Source organism: Cornus florida, unplaced genomic scaffold (assembly GCF_030987335.1).
Source record: "Cornus florida cultivar Cherokee Brave unplaced genomic scaffold, ASM3098733v1 CherokeeBrave_3.0.0_Hap2_Chr11, whole genome shotgun sequence".
Taxonomy (NCBI): Eukaryota; Viridiplantae; Streptophyta; class Magnoliopsida; order Cornales; family Cornaceae; genus Cornus; species Cornus florida.
This window is the reverse complement of record NW_026775581.1, coordinates 111,177,499-111,196,346: the sequence shown is the minus strand read 5'-3', so window position 1 is coordinate 111,196,346 and position 18,848 is coordinate 111,177,499. Positions and strand designations below refer to the sequence as shown.

Genomic DNA, 18,848 nt, shown 5'->3' with positions numbered 1-18,848 from the left:
TTTGTTAATTATATGGGTAAAATCACAACTCCCCTCTGTTATCAAATTGGTGTAAAAACAAAATCCAACTAAAATTAAATCAAATTAGTCCATATTAGTGTGAAATGACAAAATTTTTCTTAAGATTTAATATTAAATTAAAAATTATTCTTATAAAATTACAAAAATATCCTCAACACCCTCTCTTTCTAAAATACAGGACTTGCTAAAAAAAAAAAAAAACTGCTCTTTGCAACGGTGACGGCGGCATCTGGCCTATTCTGAGTCTGAGTTGAACTGTTGAAGGCTGCCACCAACGACTTCAGGTCGGAGTTCATCGTCTTAGAGAGTTGTGAAAGAGACTCAAGTGCTGTGTACAATAGCCGATTACGAAATCGATGGTGGATCGCCGTCAAGAAATTTACCAAAATGGCTTGGCCTGATCCCAAACAGTTTGCCGTACTAATTTTCGGCGATTACGTCGGCAGCGTGATTTACGGCGGGGGTGGCAGTGAGGTTTGGGATTAAGGCAACAGTGCTGCGACTTGCCTCACGGCGGCGATGATCTTGGTATCTCAAAGCGATTTACTCCCAAATTCAATCGTCTCATTCGCAGATGTTAAACTCAATCAAACGGTTGAAGCTCTGTTTTTGGTCTTCGATCATCTGCTTCGTTGATGCCGGCGGCAGCCACCAAAATCTCAATTCAAAACCAAAATCAATCAACAACCAGCATGTGGGCACCGCAGATGGATTCTTGTTTTGCCTCTCTTCGGCTTGGTTTGGATGTAGAGGGATTTGGAAAGAAAAAAAATAAGAAATGATAATGTTAAGTGTATTTGAATGAAGAGAATAGAAGAAAAAAGAAAGAATTGGGAAGAATTTGGGGGATAACTTATCCTTCCAAATCTCTTCAACTAAATCGTTTCAATTTTAAATATTGAGAAGATTTAAAAGAAAAACCATTTAGATAAAATTTAAAAAAAAAATAAAATTAACCTTCAAAATTCTATGCACAAAATTTATATCTCTATCTCCTCTTCTCTCCCGTCTGCAAGTCAGAATCACTTTATCACTTTTTGGAACAAGATTGAAGGCCTTGTTTCTATTGAATTTTCAATTTTTTATTACGGATTCGTGACTTGTCATGGCCAAAAATACCCGTAGGTGATATATTATATATATACACACATATATTATTTAAGAATTAAGCACATGTAATGCATGTGATCAAAAGTATATATCATTACACTTTTTATATATTAATTATCCATTTAAATTTAACAAAGCATAAATTCTCTGTATAGAGAGAACAAGAAGATGGTAAAATAAATAATAATAATAATAAAATGTCTTTATTTTGAATTTTTGTTTGTGGATATGGATTTGGGCCCCTTAATCTAAATTAAATCCATGTTTAATAGAACTTTAGGATCCATAATTGGATTATTAGAATGTTAGTGACATCCTTGGCCAATTTGACGTTTCAAATTACAAATATTTCATCTTGTCAGGATTAAATTTTAAGGATTTTGTATAATATAAGTAATTTAAAAGGGTAATTCAATCAAATTACAAGTAATTTAAGTTTTGAAAACAAACTATTTTATTTATATTATACATAAAAGGGTAATACAGTAATTTGATTATTATCTTTTCCTTTCTTTTCTCCCCTTTGTTTTATCCAAACAAGAATATTAGGCTTTTTTTTTTTTTTTTTTTTAACATAAATACAAATTATAGCTATTATTTTATTTCCTTTCTTTTCTTCTCTCTTAATTCTTTCTTTTCTTTCCTCTCTTGTATATCCCTTCATGTTCTTCGTTCTCACTTCCAACCCCAAGGGATGATGTCCCCTCCGCCGGTCGTGGGTTTTTCTTTTTTTTCTTTTTTTCTTTTTTTCTTTTTTCTTTTTTTTTTTATAGGTAAAAAGGGTCCCCACGTCGTGTTGATGACAAGTAAAATTACCACTTAAAAATATAATTTTAAGTTTTAATGCAATACTATTAAATAATAAGGTCAAAATATTTCATAGCCTAATTAACGGTGGATCAGGGTTTGGGGTAAAATGATGTCTTAAAAATATAATTTTCAAGTTTTAATTTAACATTAAATAATAAGTTCAAAATTTTTATTTCATAGTTTAATGAGTTTTGTTGAACCTATTTAATTTACGTGAGGTTTTTTCTTTTTTTAACCAATTTAATAGTACGTGAGGTTTTTTCTTTTTTTAACCAATTTAATAGTAGATCAGGTTTTATGACTTTACTTCTAAAATATACGGATATCTAATTTATGGAATTTTTCATAATAATACAGTATATATGTATATATACATATATATATATAGGGGTAAGTGTGATTATATATATAAAATAAATAAATGTACAGACCGAAATTATTGGGCCAAGGGAAACCAAAAGGCCAGAAGCTTAAACCCAAGTCAAAAGACCAACCCAACCCAAAATGATACCAATTCCAAAACTAGCCGTTGTAGTGCACAATTCAGCTTCGCAGTAGAGCCATGGATGAATTCAATCAGGTGGCATCCGTGGTGGACGGATGAAAGTACCTGGGACCTCCCGTTCAACCATAATGCATCTTGCCTTATCTCGGATGGAGGCAATTGTTTGATTTAGCACAGCATTTGCAGAGAGTGATTGGCCTTTGAAGTGTCTTCTGTTACGCTCCATGGCAATTATTTGTTTTTGGATTAGCTTTCTTCTTCCATAACTGACAATCCCAGGCAATGAAAGCACTCCATGATGAGGGACGAGTGTAGAATGCACAACCTGTTTGTATAAAGTTCCAAATGGGAGATACAAATGGACATTGAAAGAAAATGTGGTTGTGGGATTCGGGATAGGTGGTGGAACAGAGGACACACAAGTTGGGTATGTGCCAAGAAGCAACAGGCTTTCAATCATAGATTGGTTGGAGATTTTGGTGGATTGCAAGCCGAATGATGAAGTTATGCTTTGGTATACAAGGGGAGAACCAAGTGAGGTGAGTCCATGGAAAGAAATTTGACAGTGTGAGAATTTAACATTTGACATGGTCTTTCCTATCCAAGACCAACAATGGTTAAACATTTGGGTTGTTAAGCTGAGGGATCATGTTTAAGAGAGAAGGATGCGGATTCCATGAGAAGCCATTAATGAAAGCACTGACTTTTGTATTTAGCTCAAAGGAAGAGTTATGAACTTGCTCTCAAGTGAAAAAACTGTTCAAATGACCTAATGAGTGCCGGTCGTCAAACCAGAAATTTGAATTCAGAACATTACCAATTTCTACTTAGACAAGGGGCTTGATGGCATGCCTGAGTTGGAGGAGCTTGCGCCAATTCCAAGAGCACTGTTGTGGAATCTTCAGAAGCCAAACGGATCTACCTTTCATCAGGTAAGTTCTGACCCATTGTGCCCATAATGATGAACTTTCTGTAGATAAAGGCTTAAAGCTTGCCATTGTTGTTTCATGATAGCAACTTTATTCGATGTTTGGTGTGCATAGAATTGTCCATGCTACCTTTGCACCACCTTTCTTGAGTTTTTGCCCTTTCCATAGAAACCTCCTTAGAATGCTGTTGAGCTCATTTAGATTGCATATAGGAAGAACGAATTTAGATGTCCAGAACACCAGCATGCTACACAGCAGTGCTAATCCAATTCCTTATTCTGTAACCTCTCTGCAAAACCATCATGTATGCACAATACCATCATGTATTTTTGTTGACTACAAAGGTCTGTGACAGCACTGATTTGATAAGCTGTAACCTCTCTGCAAAAAGACAAAAATACCTGCTAATCCAATTCCTTATTCTGCTTATTACCTTTTCAATCAAGACCTTTGTAGTCAACAGATTTTAGTCCACTTGAGATTAAGAGAACTCCCCAAAACATGATGGTAGAGATGTAAAAGCTAGTCGAACATCACTATAATAAATATTAGATTGACTGTAATTATATAAAAGCTAGTAAAAAATCACATTCCTTGGCAATATTATGTGATGATATCAATCTATATATATATATTTTTTTGGGATTGAGATCCTCTCCAGCAAAATCTGTCTCCCAACTTTGCAGTACTCAATATTGTGGTCCAACTTCAACCATGTTGTTATCTTCACTTAAGAATTATGTTGTAATAGAAATTTCAATGTGGAGTTTAACAAGATGATGATGTGATAGAAGCTGACTGCAAGATTGAGGCCTATGGAATCCACGCGAGAGATACACTGCAGAGGAACTGTTTCCTTTTTTTTTTTTTTTTCAGCCAATTTATTCGATTTGTCTTTTGGTTTTCAAAAGTAGTATAAAATATCACTAATTAGAAGGGAAAAGGGATGGAAAATTTTCGTCTTATTCCAATTTTATGAAATTTCTTATTTTGTTCCTCACAAAAAGGATAAACAGAGGCACCATCACAGATAGTGAGAGCGAAAAACACAATTTAAAATTTTGTTAGAGCAAGAAGGCCTTCAGTCTTGTAACTCCTTATGAACTTGATGACACATGAAATGTCAAACCAGAACTACCTAACTTTTGTTCTGTAATCTAATCCAAAAGCTCTATCATCTCTACTGTTAGATGATTCTTCCAATCCCCAACCTTCCCTTTTCTGAAATAATTGCTGTTATCGATCGCCATAGGCGAATTGGGACCATGCTTCCCACTCTTATTCACCTCCAAATTGCTCATATGCTCAAAACTACACAACTCTGTAATTCTTTGTGGCACACCTTCCATCTCTTCCTGCATGGAAAATGGTTGACCAGTATAGCCAGCCAATCTCTTTACATGAAACAATGCATCTCTCTTCATATCTTCATATTTCAAAAATAATACCCTCTCAGGACATTCAAGCTTGCTTTCCAATATCCAAGGCATGGTCCCAATATGGTCCATAAGCAGTTATGCCTTTACAAAACTGCTCAAATGCCTTTTCCAATGGAAGGTATTGTGCATCTTTAGGTCCCAACTTGCATGCAGAGTGCCATAGAGAAACAAATGTATCCTTTGGATCCCTGCATATATAAAGAATTTTACAACCATAATCTATTGGGAAGGTGGGTGGCCAAAAGGGGAAGCTTCGGAGGCCGGTAAATCGGGTTTTTGACAACATCATACCATTTGTAACGACTCACTCACCACATGGTAAGATATTGTCCGCTTTGGGCCTGGCCTTCACGGTTTTGCTCTTGGGTTTTACCCTAAAAGGCCTTATACCAATTGAAGTGATATACCTACATATAAGCACTTCACATTTTTCTTTCCCAGGCAATGTGGGATTGTGCACCCGTAACTCGCCAGTGTAGTAACCTGATAGTGTCTCTCGCACCCACCCACGGCACACCAACCCACAAGGTCATTACATGGGGTATGGTGGTGAGTAAAGGATTTGTGGATTCATTGAATTGATTTCTAGTTGTGATGGCAAAAGTCAAGGCCTTAAGCCAAGTTGTACCTGATTTTGGAGCACTGCAGACGATTAAATCTGCGAGTTGAGCCTTGAAGTGTTATTGAGCTGACATGATTGGTTCTAGTAACAAGGAAGGGTACCAAAAGCCTTGGTACTGGTAGAGAGAATTAGAGGCTCTCCAGCCATTTTCTCTAGGAAGGGTTGATATTATGTCTGTATTTCATTTGGGTTTTGGGGGAATTTTATGTTTCCTCACATTTTATAGTTATGTGACTCATTTTGGTAGGGAAAGAGGCTTCCTGTGAAGAGAAGGATCTTGACTTGGTAGCAAAAGAGGAGGAAGGTAGAAGGGTCTGAAAGTTAGTTGAATTTGGCTTGAACATTGAGAATGCTTTATAGTACTTAGGTTGGTTAAATGAAGACAATCGCAATTAATGTTAAGTTGGGAAAGAGAAGACAAGTCTCAACTAATGTTTCTGTTAGCTAAGCTACATCTTTGGTGAGGTAATTAATCACCTGTCTTCATTCAAACAAGATCCAAGGATGGCCGGCTAATTTTGTTGGTTCTTCCGGAGCTATGCTACTCAAGTAGAAATCGCCAAAAAGATAAAAAAATAATTCGCTCACTCAATGTTGTGGGTTGTTGCCTAGGGTATGCCCTACTAGTATATATTTCCTATAGGTAATTTATTCACTTATTCACCAAAAAAAAAATAGAATTGCATCAATAAACACAAATTTTCAACAACAAATGGTAACTGATGTTACACTAGTTATAAAAATTAACACAATAATTATTTTTCAACGCCCCCAACACGAGCGTGCGCACACATATGATACTTCCGGAGGATCTGCTAGAAATACTTAACAAATTAAACAGCCAAGCACAATGTACAACACATCTCTCGCACAGAACACAAATCAAAGTCTTACCCTGCGATGCCAAGTATGCAAGCTAGGAACAAGTAATGTCAAACCAAATCCTTCAACTTGTCGTTTGTGATTTGATCTATACGCCTTACCATCTCCGTTGTTAAGTAGTTCTTCGAATCACCAACCTTACCTTGCCTGAAAAATGTACTGTTTGGGACCACAGCTGGTATGCCTTTTTTATAAGATCCAATCTTATTCACCTCCAAATTGATCAGATTCTCAAAGCTACACAACTCTACTATTTTACCCACCACACCTTCATTCTCTTCCTCTAACGAAAAAGGGCGGCCTGAGAACTCTGCCTCTCTCTTTGCAATAACAAAGGGTTCACTCTTCATGTCCTCATATTTTAAGAACAACACTCTATCGGGGCATTCCACACTTGCTCTCCAATACCCTAACACATGATCCCAAAATGGTCCATAGGGTGAGACCCCTCTACAGAATTGCTCAAATGCCTCTTCTATGGATAGGAATGGCATTTCTTTGGGTCTGATAATACTTACAAAGTGCCAAAAAGAAAAACATAATACTTACAAAGTGCCAAAAAGAAACAAACATGTCATTTGGGTCACGAAACACATAAACAATGCGACAACAAGCAGAGTCTAGTATGGATTTGGGCAGTGATGTATAAGGAATATGTGTAGACAAGAGAGGAAGGTCAGGGTTGGAATTAGTTGGGTGTTCATTTGCATACATCTCCAAGAAGGGTACACATTCATGTGGGTTTTTTGTGAGCAAAGGGTGGGTATCAAAATCGTAGAGGTTCCGGTTCATTATAGCGAAAAGAAGGGCCTTAAACCAAGTGGTGCCGGATTTTGGATTCGTGATTAAGAGAACATCAGTCGGACTACAAGTCTCCAAGTGTTGCTGCAAGGTAACTATACCTTGAAGCACTGGTTTGGAGTACCAAAAGCCTTGATAGTGGTGGAGATGTTCAGTTATCCAACCTTTTTCCCTAGGAAGGGTTGAGATCAACTCCATATATTTTTGGTAAGTCTCGGTACTGTGAGCTTCTTCATGTTCGTTGTCTTTGCTAGAATAAGACTTTTGGGAGGGGATTGAGGCTTCCATGAAGAGAAAGATGAATTAATGCATGCGTTGCAGAGGAAAAACATGGACCACTACGTTATATATATATATATATATATATTCATGTAAATTGATGAAGAGATAAAAACTAACCTAGGCTTAGGGCTGCTCATCACTGCAGAAAGAAAGATCCTTCCTAATCTGCAAACTCAGCCTTACTTCTGCTTTGGTGTACAACACAATCGAAGAGATTTTCGAACCTCAATTGGCTCTCGATCTGCCAATTCAATATATATTGTATGATCGAACCCTATCTTCAACTTCAATCAGAGAAATCTTTACTCTCTCTCTGGTCTATTGTGAGAAAAATCGCTTCTGACGACACTGTTTGAAATATGGTTTTGTGATTGGGTCGGGCTTCCCTGCTATGTTATCTCCTCAGTTAGGCTGCAACTTGGGCGGATTAACCCAGCCTAACCTAAGTCCAACTCAAAAATTTTAAAATTGGGACTTATATTCATAAATCGGATTCATGTTTAGGTTGGGCTCGGGCTCAACCCGAACCCAACCCAAAACCCAAATTTTATTTTTTTATCTTTTCTCTCTCCTCTCTCTTCTTTCTCTTTGCCGTTGTCCATGGGCGAAGTTTGAGGGTTGCGAGGGGGGCAAGCTTTGAAAGTTGAGAGGGGGGCTTAATTTTTATTTTTTATTTTTTTATTATTATTATTTTTTTCTTTCTTCTTTCTCTTTCTCTCTCTTCTTTTTCTTTCTCTTTCTCTCTCTCTTTCTGCCGACGTTCATGGGCGAAGCTTGAGAGATGAGAGGGGGGCAAGCTTGAGAGTTGAGAGACAGCAGTTGAAACTTTGCGAACGGCGAACCCAAACTGGAACAGTGGGCAATGGAAACTGAAAGATATGGGTTTTGATTTTATGGACAATTCGAAATGATATGCCGATGTGGGTTTTGAACTTTTGATTCTGGCAGACATTCTGAAACGATTTGCCCTAAAAAATTTTTGTTTTTTAATAATAATATAATCTAATATGTATATATATATATATATATATATATATATATAGATATAAATTTTCAAAAAAAAGCTAAAATTATTATTATTATTTAAAAAAAAAAAAAAAAAAAAAACTCAACTTGTCAACCCGACCTGATCGGTTTGAAAATATTCGGGCTGGGTTTTTACCATAACCCATGTTAGGTACAATTCGGGTTAGCCCAACCCAATCCGATTCGAGTTGAGATTGGGTTGAGACTAGGCTGGATTGGGCCAGTCCAACTTGTAACTCTATTCCTATTGGGCTTAACTTTGTTTGTTTGGAAAAACGTGAGAAAATAATAATAATAATAATAATAATAATAATAATAATAACATTAGTTACGAGAAAAGATAAGAATAACTTATATTCAAGTTTGAATAAATTATGAAAAAAAAAATATTATTATTATTCTTGAAAAACACAAAGGTCAAAAAAAAGAATTTAAGAAATTATTTTAACAAATTTAATGTCACGTTCAGATGAGACTCATATGTCCTCTTTTTTTTTTTTATGCTATTTCGAAGTCAGGAATGAGGCTGCCATGGATCAGAGAAGAATGAAAGTATACTTTAGAGAAGAAAAACATCAGATTTATAGGTAGTTCTTTCCCTAAATTTTATTTTCTCACTAGTTTCAACCAACCGATTACCTTAGCTATTTCTTTATATCTTATTGTGGAGGTGACTTTTTCTTTTACCTTAATGAAAGTATACGTTAGAGAAGAAAAACATCAGATTTATAGGTAGTTCTTTCTCTAAATTTTATTTTCTCACTAGTTTCAACCAACTGATTACCTTAGCTATTTAGCTATTTCTTTATATCTTATTGTGGAGGTGACTTTTTCTTTTACCTTACACGTACATGAATAATTATATGTACGTGGACAAGTAGCCGAACACACTAGCTGTTATTTTTAATATAAAGAACTCTGTAAACAACTTGTTAGAGAGTGATGGAATACCCTTTTATCACACCAATTGAAATCACCTAAATTATTATTATTATTATTTTTAATAATAATAAAAAAAATTTATAAATTAAGTCTTCTGAAAGTTGAAATCAAAATATTCATTTAGATGAGATTTGATGAGAGCATCATGGCCATTGCTTAGAAATCATTCAATAATTCAATATCCTTTTCACCAGTAAAATCTGTTCAAAAAATTCAGTTCTATCTCCACATGAGCCATGACTCGTGCATGTCACAAGAAAAAGAGAATTTGTTTCGACTGCAGACAGGATGATTATAAAATCTGTATTATGAAATTGTTATTTTATAACTTTTGTAAGAAACTAGTAAAGAGGACGTATTCCTATCAAATACTATTTGAAGTACATATACGATGTGTACGTAATTCACCGAATGAACTTTTATAAAGTACTACAATGCGACTTCCAGCGGGAAAAGAATTACGTAATGAGTTTAGAAAGAGATTGGTGCAAGTATTACAAGAACAACATTAATGGGTCGTTATGTCAACTAGCACTTTTTGTGACTTATGTCGTTTAATGGAGTTGAAGAGAAAACGATTTCACTTTTCACGGATAATGATGAATTGTATTACTATAAAGAAGAAGATTATAAAATGAAAAACGTTTTAGTTCTTTTTTACAATAATCTCTCTTCTCACACCACTCACTTACCAACAAAGCAAACTCAACACAATACTCTCAATAAATACTTAAATAATATATGATTTATATAAAGAAGAAAATTCACCCAAAGGCAAACTTCAACTCTACCTTCAAGATTGTACACACAAATTTTTTTTTTTTTTTTTTTTTCTCACGTACACAAAACTAATATTTTATCTTGATCCGAATATTGTCTCTCTCTTGCTCGGATGGTTCTCGGATGATCATCACGCAACCAAAACCAGTCTTCAGCCAAAGGGAAAACCACTGCCTTTTAAGTCAACCATTTATATCTCATCTACACCCCATTTCTTGGCCTTTACTATATATTTCCTTGCCGCCTTACATTGCATACGCATTCAGCGACAAAGTCATTCTTTTACGTCTAGCACGCATAATTAATTTGACAGCGAGCACATTCATTCTCATTGGCTTTTCTTTTTACCATTCAAAGCACGAGTCTCTCATCCAATGACCAAAACCCACATCAGTCTAGCCAATTACCAAATCCCATAACAAGTAATCAATAGATTTTTGCCATGTCATAAATGAATTTTAGACAAATTTCTAACAAATTCAATCTCTCATTTTCAATTTCCTTCATTATCATCTATAAATGACGTTTAATTTTCTTCTCCAACATATACATACATTCCATCCTTTCTCTAGGTCTATGGCAGCCTCATTCCCTACTCAAAACTCTGATTCCCTCAAAGACAACAATAATCATGAAGAAACCTACCAAAAATATATAGAATTGGTCTCAACCCTGCCTAGAGAAAAAGAATGGATAAATGAGAGTCTTCACCTCTATGAAGGCTTTTGGTATCCTACAAAGGCCCTTCAAGGAACCATAACCATCCAGCAACACTTCAAGGCTCGAGCTACACATGTTTTTCTGGCCACCCATCCGAAATGTGGCGCCACTTGGTTTAAGGCCCTTCTTTTTGCAATATCAAATCGAAAGCGCTATGATTTTCATAACCACCCTTTGCTCACAACAAACTCTCATGGTTGTGTACCCACCGTGGAGATGTATGCAAGTGAAAACCCAACTTCGAATCTTGACCTTCCTCTCTTGGCTACCCATGTTCCTTATACTTCACTGCCAAAATCCATAAGAGACTCTGGTTGTCGCATTGTTTACGTGTTCCGTGACTCAAAGGACACGTTTGTTTCTTTGTGGAACTTTGTATGTAAGCTCAGACTCAAAGAACAACCAGTCCTATCCATAGAAGAGGCATTTGACCAATTCTGTAGAGGGGTCTCACCATATGGACCATTTTGGGATCATGTGTTAGGGTATTGGAGAGCAAGTGTGGAATGCCCCGATAGAGTGCTCTTCTTAAAATACGAGGACATGAAGAGTGAACCATTTGTTATTGCTAAGAGATTGGCAGAGTTCTTAGGCCACCCTTTTTCCTCAGAGGAAGAGAGTGAAGGCGTGGTGGGTAAAATAGTAGAATTGTGTAGCTTTGAGAATATGAGCAATTTGGAGGTGAATAAGATTGGATCTTACAATGAAGGTGCTCCAGTCACGATACCAAACAGCACATTTTTCAGGCAAGGTAAGGTTGGCGATTCGAAGAACTACTTGACAAGTGAGATGATAAAACGTATGGATCAAATCACTAACGACAAGTTGAAGGATTTGGCTTGATATTTGTTGTGCCTTCATGCTTAATTAGCATCACAGGGTAAGACTTTGATTTTTGTTAATTTGTTGTGAGATTTTTATTAATTTGTTGTGAGAGATGTTTTGTTGTGATTGGTTGTTTTATCAAGCTTTTTTCTTTCCCTTTTTTTTTTTTTTTGTGAGCGAATTTCTTCTTTTATATGCATGCATTACTCGTTCCCTTATGAACATTTCTAAGAACTTATGCTTATCTTACTGCCATGTGTTTGATTGGTTTTGTTTGTTACAAGGGTGAGAAATTTCTGGAATAATCTTTGATGCGTCTTTGACCAAGTCTTGAGTTTGTGTTTTATTCCTATCACCTTTAGAAAAAAGAAAAAAAAATTACAAATCAAATATATTTACTAAAAAGAGATAACATAGTCTAACCACGACCGCCATTGACTTTGAACACACTTGCAATTAGGGCTTCATATGAGTTTCTCTCTCTAAAAATATGAGCACGAGAGAGAACCTTACCTAACGTGTCTGAAATATATTTATTATGTATACCATTATGATATTACATATAATATGCATCATAATATAATAGTATATATAATATGTACTATTAAATATTATTTATATTCCATGCCGCCTTCATACTTATATAAATCTAGATTTTTTTTAAACAATTTATCTGCTATATATATATATTTTTTTGAGAATTATATTGTGCATTTATTTATTTAGTTTTTATTAATTTTAATTTCTTGGTTAGAAAAGCATTGATGAACACAACTTTTGAAGCATGGATTAACAAATGGAGCTGCGATTTTTTTTTTTTTTAATCCTGGAACTGTGATATTGAGAATCAAGAGAACCTAGTCGGGGGCGGGGCGGGACAGGGATGGGGGTGGGACTGAAATTTTTAACGGGGATGGGAGTGAAATTTTTGGCCAGGGATGAGAATGGGGAATGAGATCCCCATCCCACCCTACCATCCCTAGTTGACACCAATAGAAATATTATAATTGCCCAATAAATTAATGTGGATAGATGGGATTGAGGTACACCATTAAAGTGGGTTATAATGACTAAAATGTCCATTAATAGATTTTTCTTTAAAAATGATTTTCATATTAAGTTTTCTTTTTCTTTTTAATTTGTTTAAAAATAGACATATACTTTTTTTTAAAAAAAATACACACCATTAAAGTAGTGTTATAATGACAAAAATGCCCCTTAATAAAACTTTTAAGTTTTCTTTAAAATGACTTTCATTTTATGTCTTATTTTCTTTTTTATTTTATTTTTTTAAAACAGAAATTTAAGAAAATTTTGAAAAATGTTCCAAGGTATTTTCATTTTCTTATAGTGCATCGAATAGTTTTCTTTTTTTATTCAAATATAATCCAAAATATAATCCATTTATATAACTTTTTTAACATAATTATTAACAACACTATTCCGAGTAAATTATTTGTATTAATTTTAATCTTATCAATGAAAAATAATTTTAAAAGATGAGATAGTTTTATCGATGGGTATTTAAGTCTTTAAAATTTTCAATTATATACATTTTTTAAAGAAAAATTTGCATAAAACCTCTCTTAGACTTCATTTAAATAAGTACAGATCATTTTAGTATTTTAAATTTGACGTCTTTCCATGTTACGGGACTCTTACAACCATTGGATAGTCTAGAGAGAGAGCCAATTTTGAATAGTCAAGGTGGTAGGGATGGTTTATTATTGCCAAAGGGTACTGAATTTTTTGAAGGAAGAGGAATATATTATTGTATATGTTGGTCTAGTCACTACCAGCCATGCTGCATGTGGAGATAGGGTTGAAATTCTTGAACAGGTTTTACTGGTGAAAAGGACATTGAATTTTTGAATTATTTATTAGTGGCGTTTTAATGTTGTTCGAAAGTGCATGATGTCCATAATTTAATTTAGGTAAATTACACTCGCGCATGATGTCCATCATTTAATTTAGGGTAAATTACATATTTATCCCTTTAAATTATGTCAAACGCAGTTGCCCAACTCGTTTTAATTTTATGTTCGAACAATGGGGCCCACCATTCTAAAAGATTTTTTATTTTTTTATAATGTAACAATCGTCACAGATATGTACAAAAGACAACCACGGGGGCCACATCTAAAATTTGTATATATTGGTCTTGTCACTACCCCTTCACTGATGACCAGCCATGCTGCATGCGGAGATAGGGTTGGATTTCTTGAACTGGTTTTTCTGGTGAAAAGGACATTGAATATAGGGATGGCAAATTTCCTATCTCCGCCGTAGTCTCGCCCCGCTTCGTCTCATATATAATGAGGATGGGTTTTTTTTAGCTAAATGAGGATAGAAATAGAGGCAAATTATGAATTCTCGTTAGGGGGCGGAGATGGGATAAACCCACTCAGCCCCACCTTTATTAAGTGTGAAGTTACTAATATACCTTTACATATAATAATTTATTATTAAATTAGATTTATTATATATATATATATATGAAAATAATTGAAGATGCAAGAAACTCCTTCTATTCTTTCTCTCTCTAGAATTCTTACACCCCAACCCGAATCAAGATCCCCATCCTCTTCATTCCAACTCCTATTTATAGATATTTACAAGATATTTACAAGATATTTACTAATTGCTGGACCTGGGCCTATTCCTCAGTAAGCCCTGGTCACTCTTGATGGGCTTACTCCCGCTCGGCCCATATGGCAGTGTCCTTTTATGGGCTGACCCAGCTGTTCGGACTGAAGGTTGTGTTTTGCGAGTCGGACCTGGCCCATGTCATCCAGGGCCTCCTCAACTGCCCCCATAATTGCCCCTTATTTAATAAGGGGTAATTATTGATGGCGTCTCATCATGACGCTGACGGCTCGAGATAACCACGTGGGGGAGCGAACGGTCAGATCCAGAATCAATGTTCCGGGGTTCGAGGGATTTCTTGCCTTCCCGACGCTTCGGCCCTCGGGCCCCCTTGCCTATATAATGCTCTCGAATTCCACTTCACTTCCCTTTACCGTCTCCATCATCAGCCAAATCTCCCTCTTTCTAGAACTGTGCCAAGCCTTTTCCGGTGAAATCCTTCGAGAGTCATTCTCCCAGCGATCTTGCAGTCCTCCGAGGTTAGTTTCGTTCTTTTTACTTTCGGCAGGCTTCCATTTTCCCTCTTTTAGATTCTTCTTGCACTTCCACCATGGTTGTAGATCTGGGTGTCCTTCGTATGAGACTTAGGCTTCCTGACAACATCGTAGTTAGGGTTTGCCCCCAAGACGTTAATATTACGACCGGCGCCGGCCTCCTGCCCGGCGAAGTCTTATTCACAAACCTTCAACTGAATGTTGTTAGGTTCCCTCTGCACCCTTTCTTTAGTTACGTCTTCAACAGATTGGGGATATCCCCTCTGCAGGTCAACCCCAACTTCTTTAGGATCATATCTGTTATGCTCTTATTGATGCGTGACAGAAATCTGGACCTTGACCTCATAGACCTCCTTCTGTGCTATAAGGTCAGTAAGATCCGTACTAACGAGCCCTTCTACCACCTCTACCCGTTCGAGAAGATGTCCATATGCACTGACACAATAAAATCTGAAAAGGGTTGGAGGGATAGCATAGTGGGTATTAGTGGGGCTTGGTCTTCGCCGGCTGCAGAGGATTACCCTATCCCGAGCGCCTTTGGTGTCTGCTCTGTCTCCTCCTATAAAAAATTCAAATCCCATAAACACGACTGCCCCTGTGAAACATGCGTTCCTCGTTTTTGCACTTACTTATGCCGCTCCTTGGGAATACCTTGTGATGACTTGAGCTACAGTGTTTGCAGGGATAGGATTAACTACTTGAAGAGATACGTTCTGAACGATATTCCTTCCTGCTCGGATCTCCTCACTTCAGACAACCTCTTTGCGCTCTCATCACTCGGCTACAATATGAGCAGACTGCAGATTCCCTCTTTTGGCAGGAGGAAAAATACTCCCCCAGTCATTCCTGCTGTTGGGGCGACCTCCTCTCCAGCGTCGGCTTCTTCTTCAGCCACCATATCTGACACTGTCCCGAGCGCAGTGGCTACTAACCCTGCTGCCAGCGCCCCTGCGGCCAACCAGAACGCGCCCTCCCCAGCTACCATAGCTCCTGCTGCTGCGGGGGGCGGTCGGGACAAAGAGCGAGGCAAAAGGCCTCATCCTGACAGTGAAATCGACCCTGAGGAGGAGCCTCTTATTAGAAGGACCCGAGTCTCTGGGCCGGGTACTCTCTTGCACCGAGCGATCAGAGCTCCTTCTCACTCTGGGCCTCCTGCAGCTGGTGGCTCTGCTTCTGCTTCAGGCCCCCCTTCTATCCCCAGCTTGCCGCCATGGGCCCCTCGGTACACTCGAACGGATGGGACGTTCGTGAAACCGAACGAGACCATGCTGAAGGATGGCCAGACCGCTATGGCCTACTACAGGAGCATGTGGACTCCGAAGGACATTGAGGCGGCAAAGGGCCTTTCCCAGAAGGACGTGTTCAGTCGCTTTCCCCAATCTGCTATGGAGGTGACTTTTATTTTCTAACTCATGAATTCTCTTATATTACTTGGTCTTGCCTTCTCCCGTTCTGACTATTGGTTTAACCGTTCTTATTGTGCACCTATGCAGACATTGTTTGGGATGATGGCCATGCAGAAGCAGGTGGAAATGGGGAACGCCAGGGCCCGAAAGTATTCTGACAGCCTGGAGGTGGCTAATAAAGAGAACGACCTCCTTGCCATGAAGAATACCGAGGTGCTGGTTCGGCTTGACAAAGCCGAGCAAGAGAGAGATGTCCTGAAAAAGGAGAATGATTCCCTTCAGGATGAGAAGGACGCCCTCCAGCTCGAGAAGAGCGTCTGGCAGACTGAGCAGGAATCACTCAGAGAAGAGAAGGCAGAACTCCAACGTCTTCTAGCTGATGAACAGTCTGCTCGGATGGCTTTTGAAAAAAGAGCTCTGGACGAGCGTACCGCTCTGATCGACGTTATCAGCAGAGTGGGTGGTGGGATGCTGGCCCTTCATGCTCGGTTCTCCAGGGTCGGTGCTCTTCGGTATGCTCAAGGATTCCGGGAAGGCTTCGCCGACCGGGTTCCGGATGAGGGACAGACCAGCTCCACTCCGGATGAGGTAGACAAGGATCTGGGGATCGAGCCTCTGGGGGTCTATGTCGACCCAGAACCCACCGAAGCGGAGCGTATATTTGATGAGTGCCAGGACATCGCATCCTCAAGGATCATCACAGCTCCTCCTACCGCTCTGCCACTGACCGCTCCCCAATCGTCAACCGTGGCTCCCTCTGTAGCCACTGCTGACGCTGAACCCCAGCCGAACGACTCAGTTATTCACCTGGATTCCCCACCTCATGAAGGTGAGGCGGCTGATGGGGCCGAGGAGGCGAGTCGGCAGGACCAGGATGCTGTTGGTACTGAGGCGTCTAGCTAGGGCTCCTTCGAATTCTTCCAGTTCATATCTTCTTGTAATGATGGACACCTCTCTTTTGTAAACTAAATGTTCAATATTAATGAAATGGCCGAACTCTTTTTCTCTATGTGTTGTGCTCTGTTCAACTTATCTTCAGTACATGTATATCTTTTCTCTCTTTTTCTTTTTATATTAGTTTTGCTGTGTGTTTGTACGGCAAGTGCCTGGCGCTCGGCTAGAATGCCACTTGCCACTTGGCTTTAAATTTTTAGCAAGTGTCTGGCGTTCGGCTTATAGTGCCAGCTGCCACTTATCTTGCTTAAGTGCCTGGCGCTCGGCTAGAATGCCACTTGCCACTTGGCTTTCAATTTTTAGCAAGTGTCTGGCGTTCGGCTTATAGTGCCAGCTGCCACTTATCTTGCTTAAGTGCCTGGCGCTCGGCTAGAATGCCACTTGCCACTTGGCTTTCAATTTTTAGCAAGTGTCTGGCGTTCGGCTTATAGTGCCAGCTGCCACTTATCTTGCTTAAGTGCCTGGCGCTCGGCTAGAATGCCACTTGCCACTTGGCTTTCAATTTTTAGCAAGTGTCTGGCGTTCGGCTTATAGTGCCAGCTGCCACTTATCTTGCTTAAGTACCTGGCGCTCGGCTAGAATGCCACTTGCCACTTGGCTTTCAATTTTTAGCAAGTGTCTGGCGTTCGGCTTATAGTGCCAACTGCCACTTATCTTGCTTAAGTGCCTGGCGCTCGGCTAGAATGCCACTTGCCACTTGGCTTTCAATTTTTAGCAAGTGTCTGGCGTTCGGCTTATAGTGCCAGCTGCCACTTATCTTGCTTAAGTGCCTGGCGCTCGGCTAGAATGCCACTTGCCACTTGGCTTTCAATTTTTATAGTAGACCATTGGAAAAGAAAATTCTTCTCTTCTTTTTTGTAAATTCCGGTAACTTGCTCATTCATATGTATTTGATTAACAACAAATAACATCCAATTAAAACCAGAACTTAGCTTCTATTGATAGTACCTCTTCAGAGACGTGGCGTTCCAGGGCTTGTTGACCAACTTTCCCGCCATGGTTTCCAACGTATATGCCCCTTTGCCAATGATTTCTGCAATTCTGTATGGGCCTTCCCAGGGTGGCATCATTTTTTTGACCATCCCCACCTTTCTTTTCAGAACCAGATCGCCCGGGGCAAAATCCCTGTGTTTTACTCTCTTATTGTGACTATTCGCCAGCACTTGCTGATACGATGCTAGCCTTATAGCCGCTGCGTCCCTCCTTTCGTCTATCATGTCGAGGTTCAATCTTAACATCTTGTCGTTCTGATCTCGACTCCATGCTAAGCTTCTGATAGTGGGGACTAAATGCTCAACCGGTATAACTGCTTCGGTACCATACGCCATCGCGAACGGGCTCTCCCCAGTCGGCCGCCTTGGGGTGGTTCTGTAAGCCCATAGAACGTTCGGGAGTTCATCCAACCACTTCCCCTTATGATCTTCCAGCTTCTTCTTAATGCAGGCGAAAATGGTTCTGTTTGTGATTTCTGCTTGTCCGTTAGCCTGAGGATGACTTACTGCAGCCAACTTCTGGTTGATTCCATACTCCTCCAGCAGCTTTCTTACTTGCCTGCTGTCGAGGTTTGTGCCATTGTCCATGACTATTGTTCTGGGAACACCGAAGCGGCAGATAATGTTGTTCCAGATAAATCGTCTCACCTGAGTCTGAGTCA

General features: G+C 38.6%; 2 protein-coding genes and 1 pseudogene across 2 annotated transcripts; 2 read left to right on the top strand and 1 right to left on the bottom strand.

Annotated features, from left to right (window-relative positions):
• Window positions 1-4,227: 4,227 nt before the first annotated feature.
• Window positions 4,228-7,523, bottom strand: LOC132285693 (flavonol 3-sulfotransferase-like; annotated as a pseudogene).
• A 3,202-nt stretch (window positions 7,524-10,725) lies between these two features.
• On the top strand, window positions 10,726-11,712 carry LOC132281852 (cytosolic sulfotransferase 16-like). The gene has a single exon (XM_059783515.1). It carries the CDS (start codon window positions 10,726-10,728, stop codon window positions 11,710-11,712), a length of 987 nt encoding a protein of 328 aa, XP_059639498.1.
• Window positions 11,713-14,310: 2,598 nt separating this feature from the next.
• On the top strand, window positions 14,311-17,431 carry LOC132286769 (uncharacterized). Its single transcript, XM_059789154.1, has 2 exons — window positions 14,311-16,225; window positions 16,328-17,431. Exons 1-2 carry the CDS (start codon window positions 14,891-14,893, stop codon window positions 17,141-17,143), a joined length of 2,151 nt encoding a protein of 716 aa, XP_059645137.1. The 5' UTR covers window positions 14,311-14,890; the 3' UTR covers window positions 17,144-17,431.
• Window positions 17,432-18,848: the final 1,417 nt, after the last annotated feature.

Bases quoted from the DNA above. Each gene is read 5' to 3' on its own strand.
- LOC132281852 (XM_059783515.1), top strand. From the start codon at position 10,726: ATGGCAGCCTCATTCCCTACTCAAAACTCTGATTCCCTCAAAGACAAC.
- LOC132286769 (XM_059789154.1), top strand. From the start codon at position 14,891: ATGGTTGTAGATCTGGGTGTCCTTCGTATGAGACTTAGGCTTCCTGAC. The intron at 16,226-16,327 runs GTGACTTTTATT...GCACCTATGCAG, and splicing joins TTCCCCAATCTGCTATGGAG to ACATTGTTTGGGATGATGGC.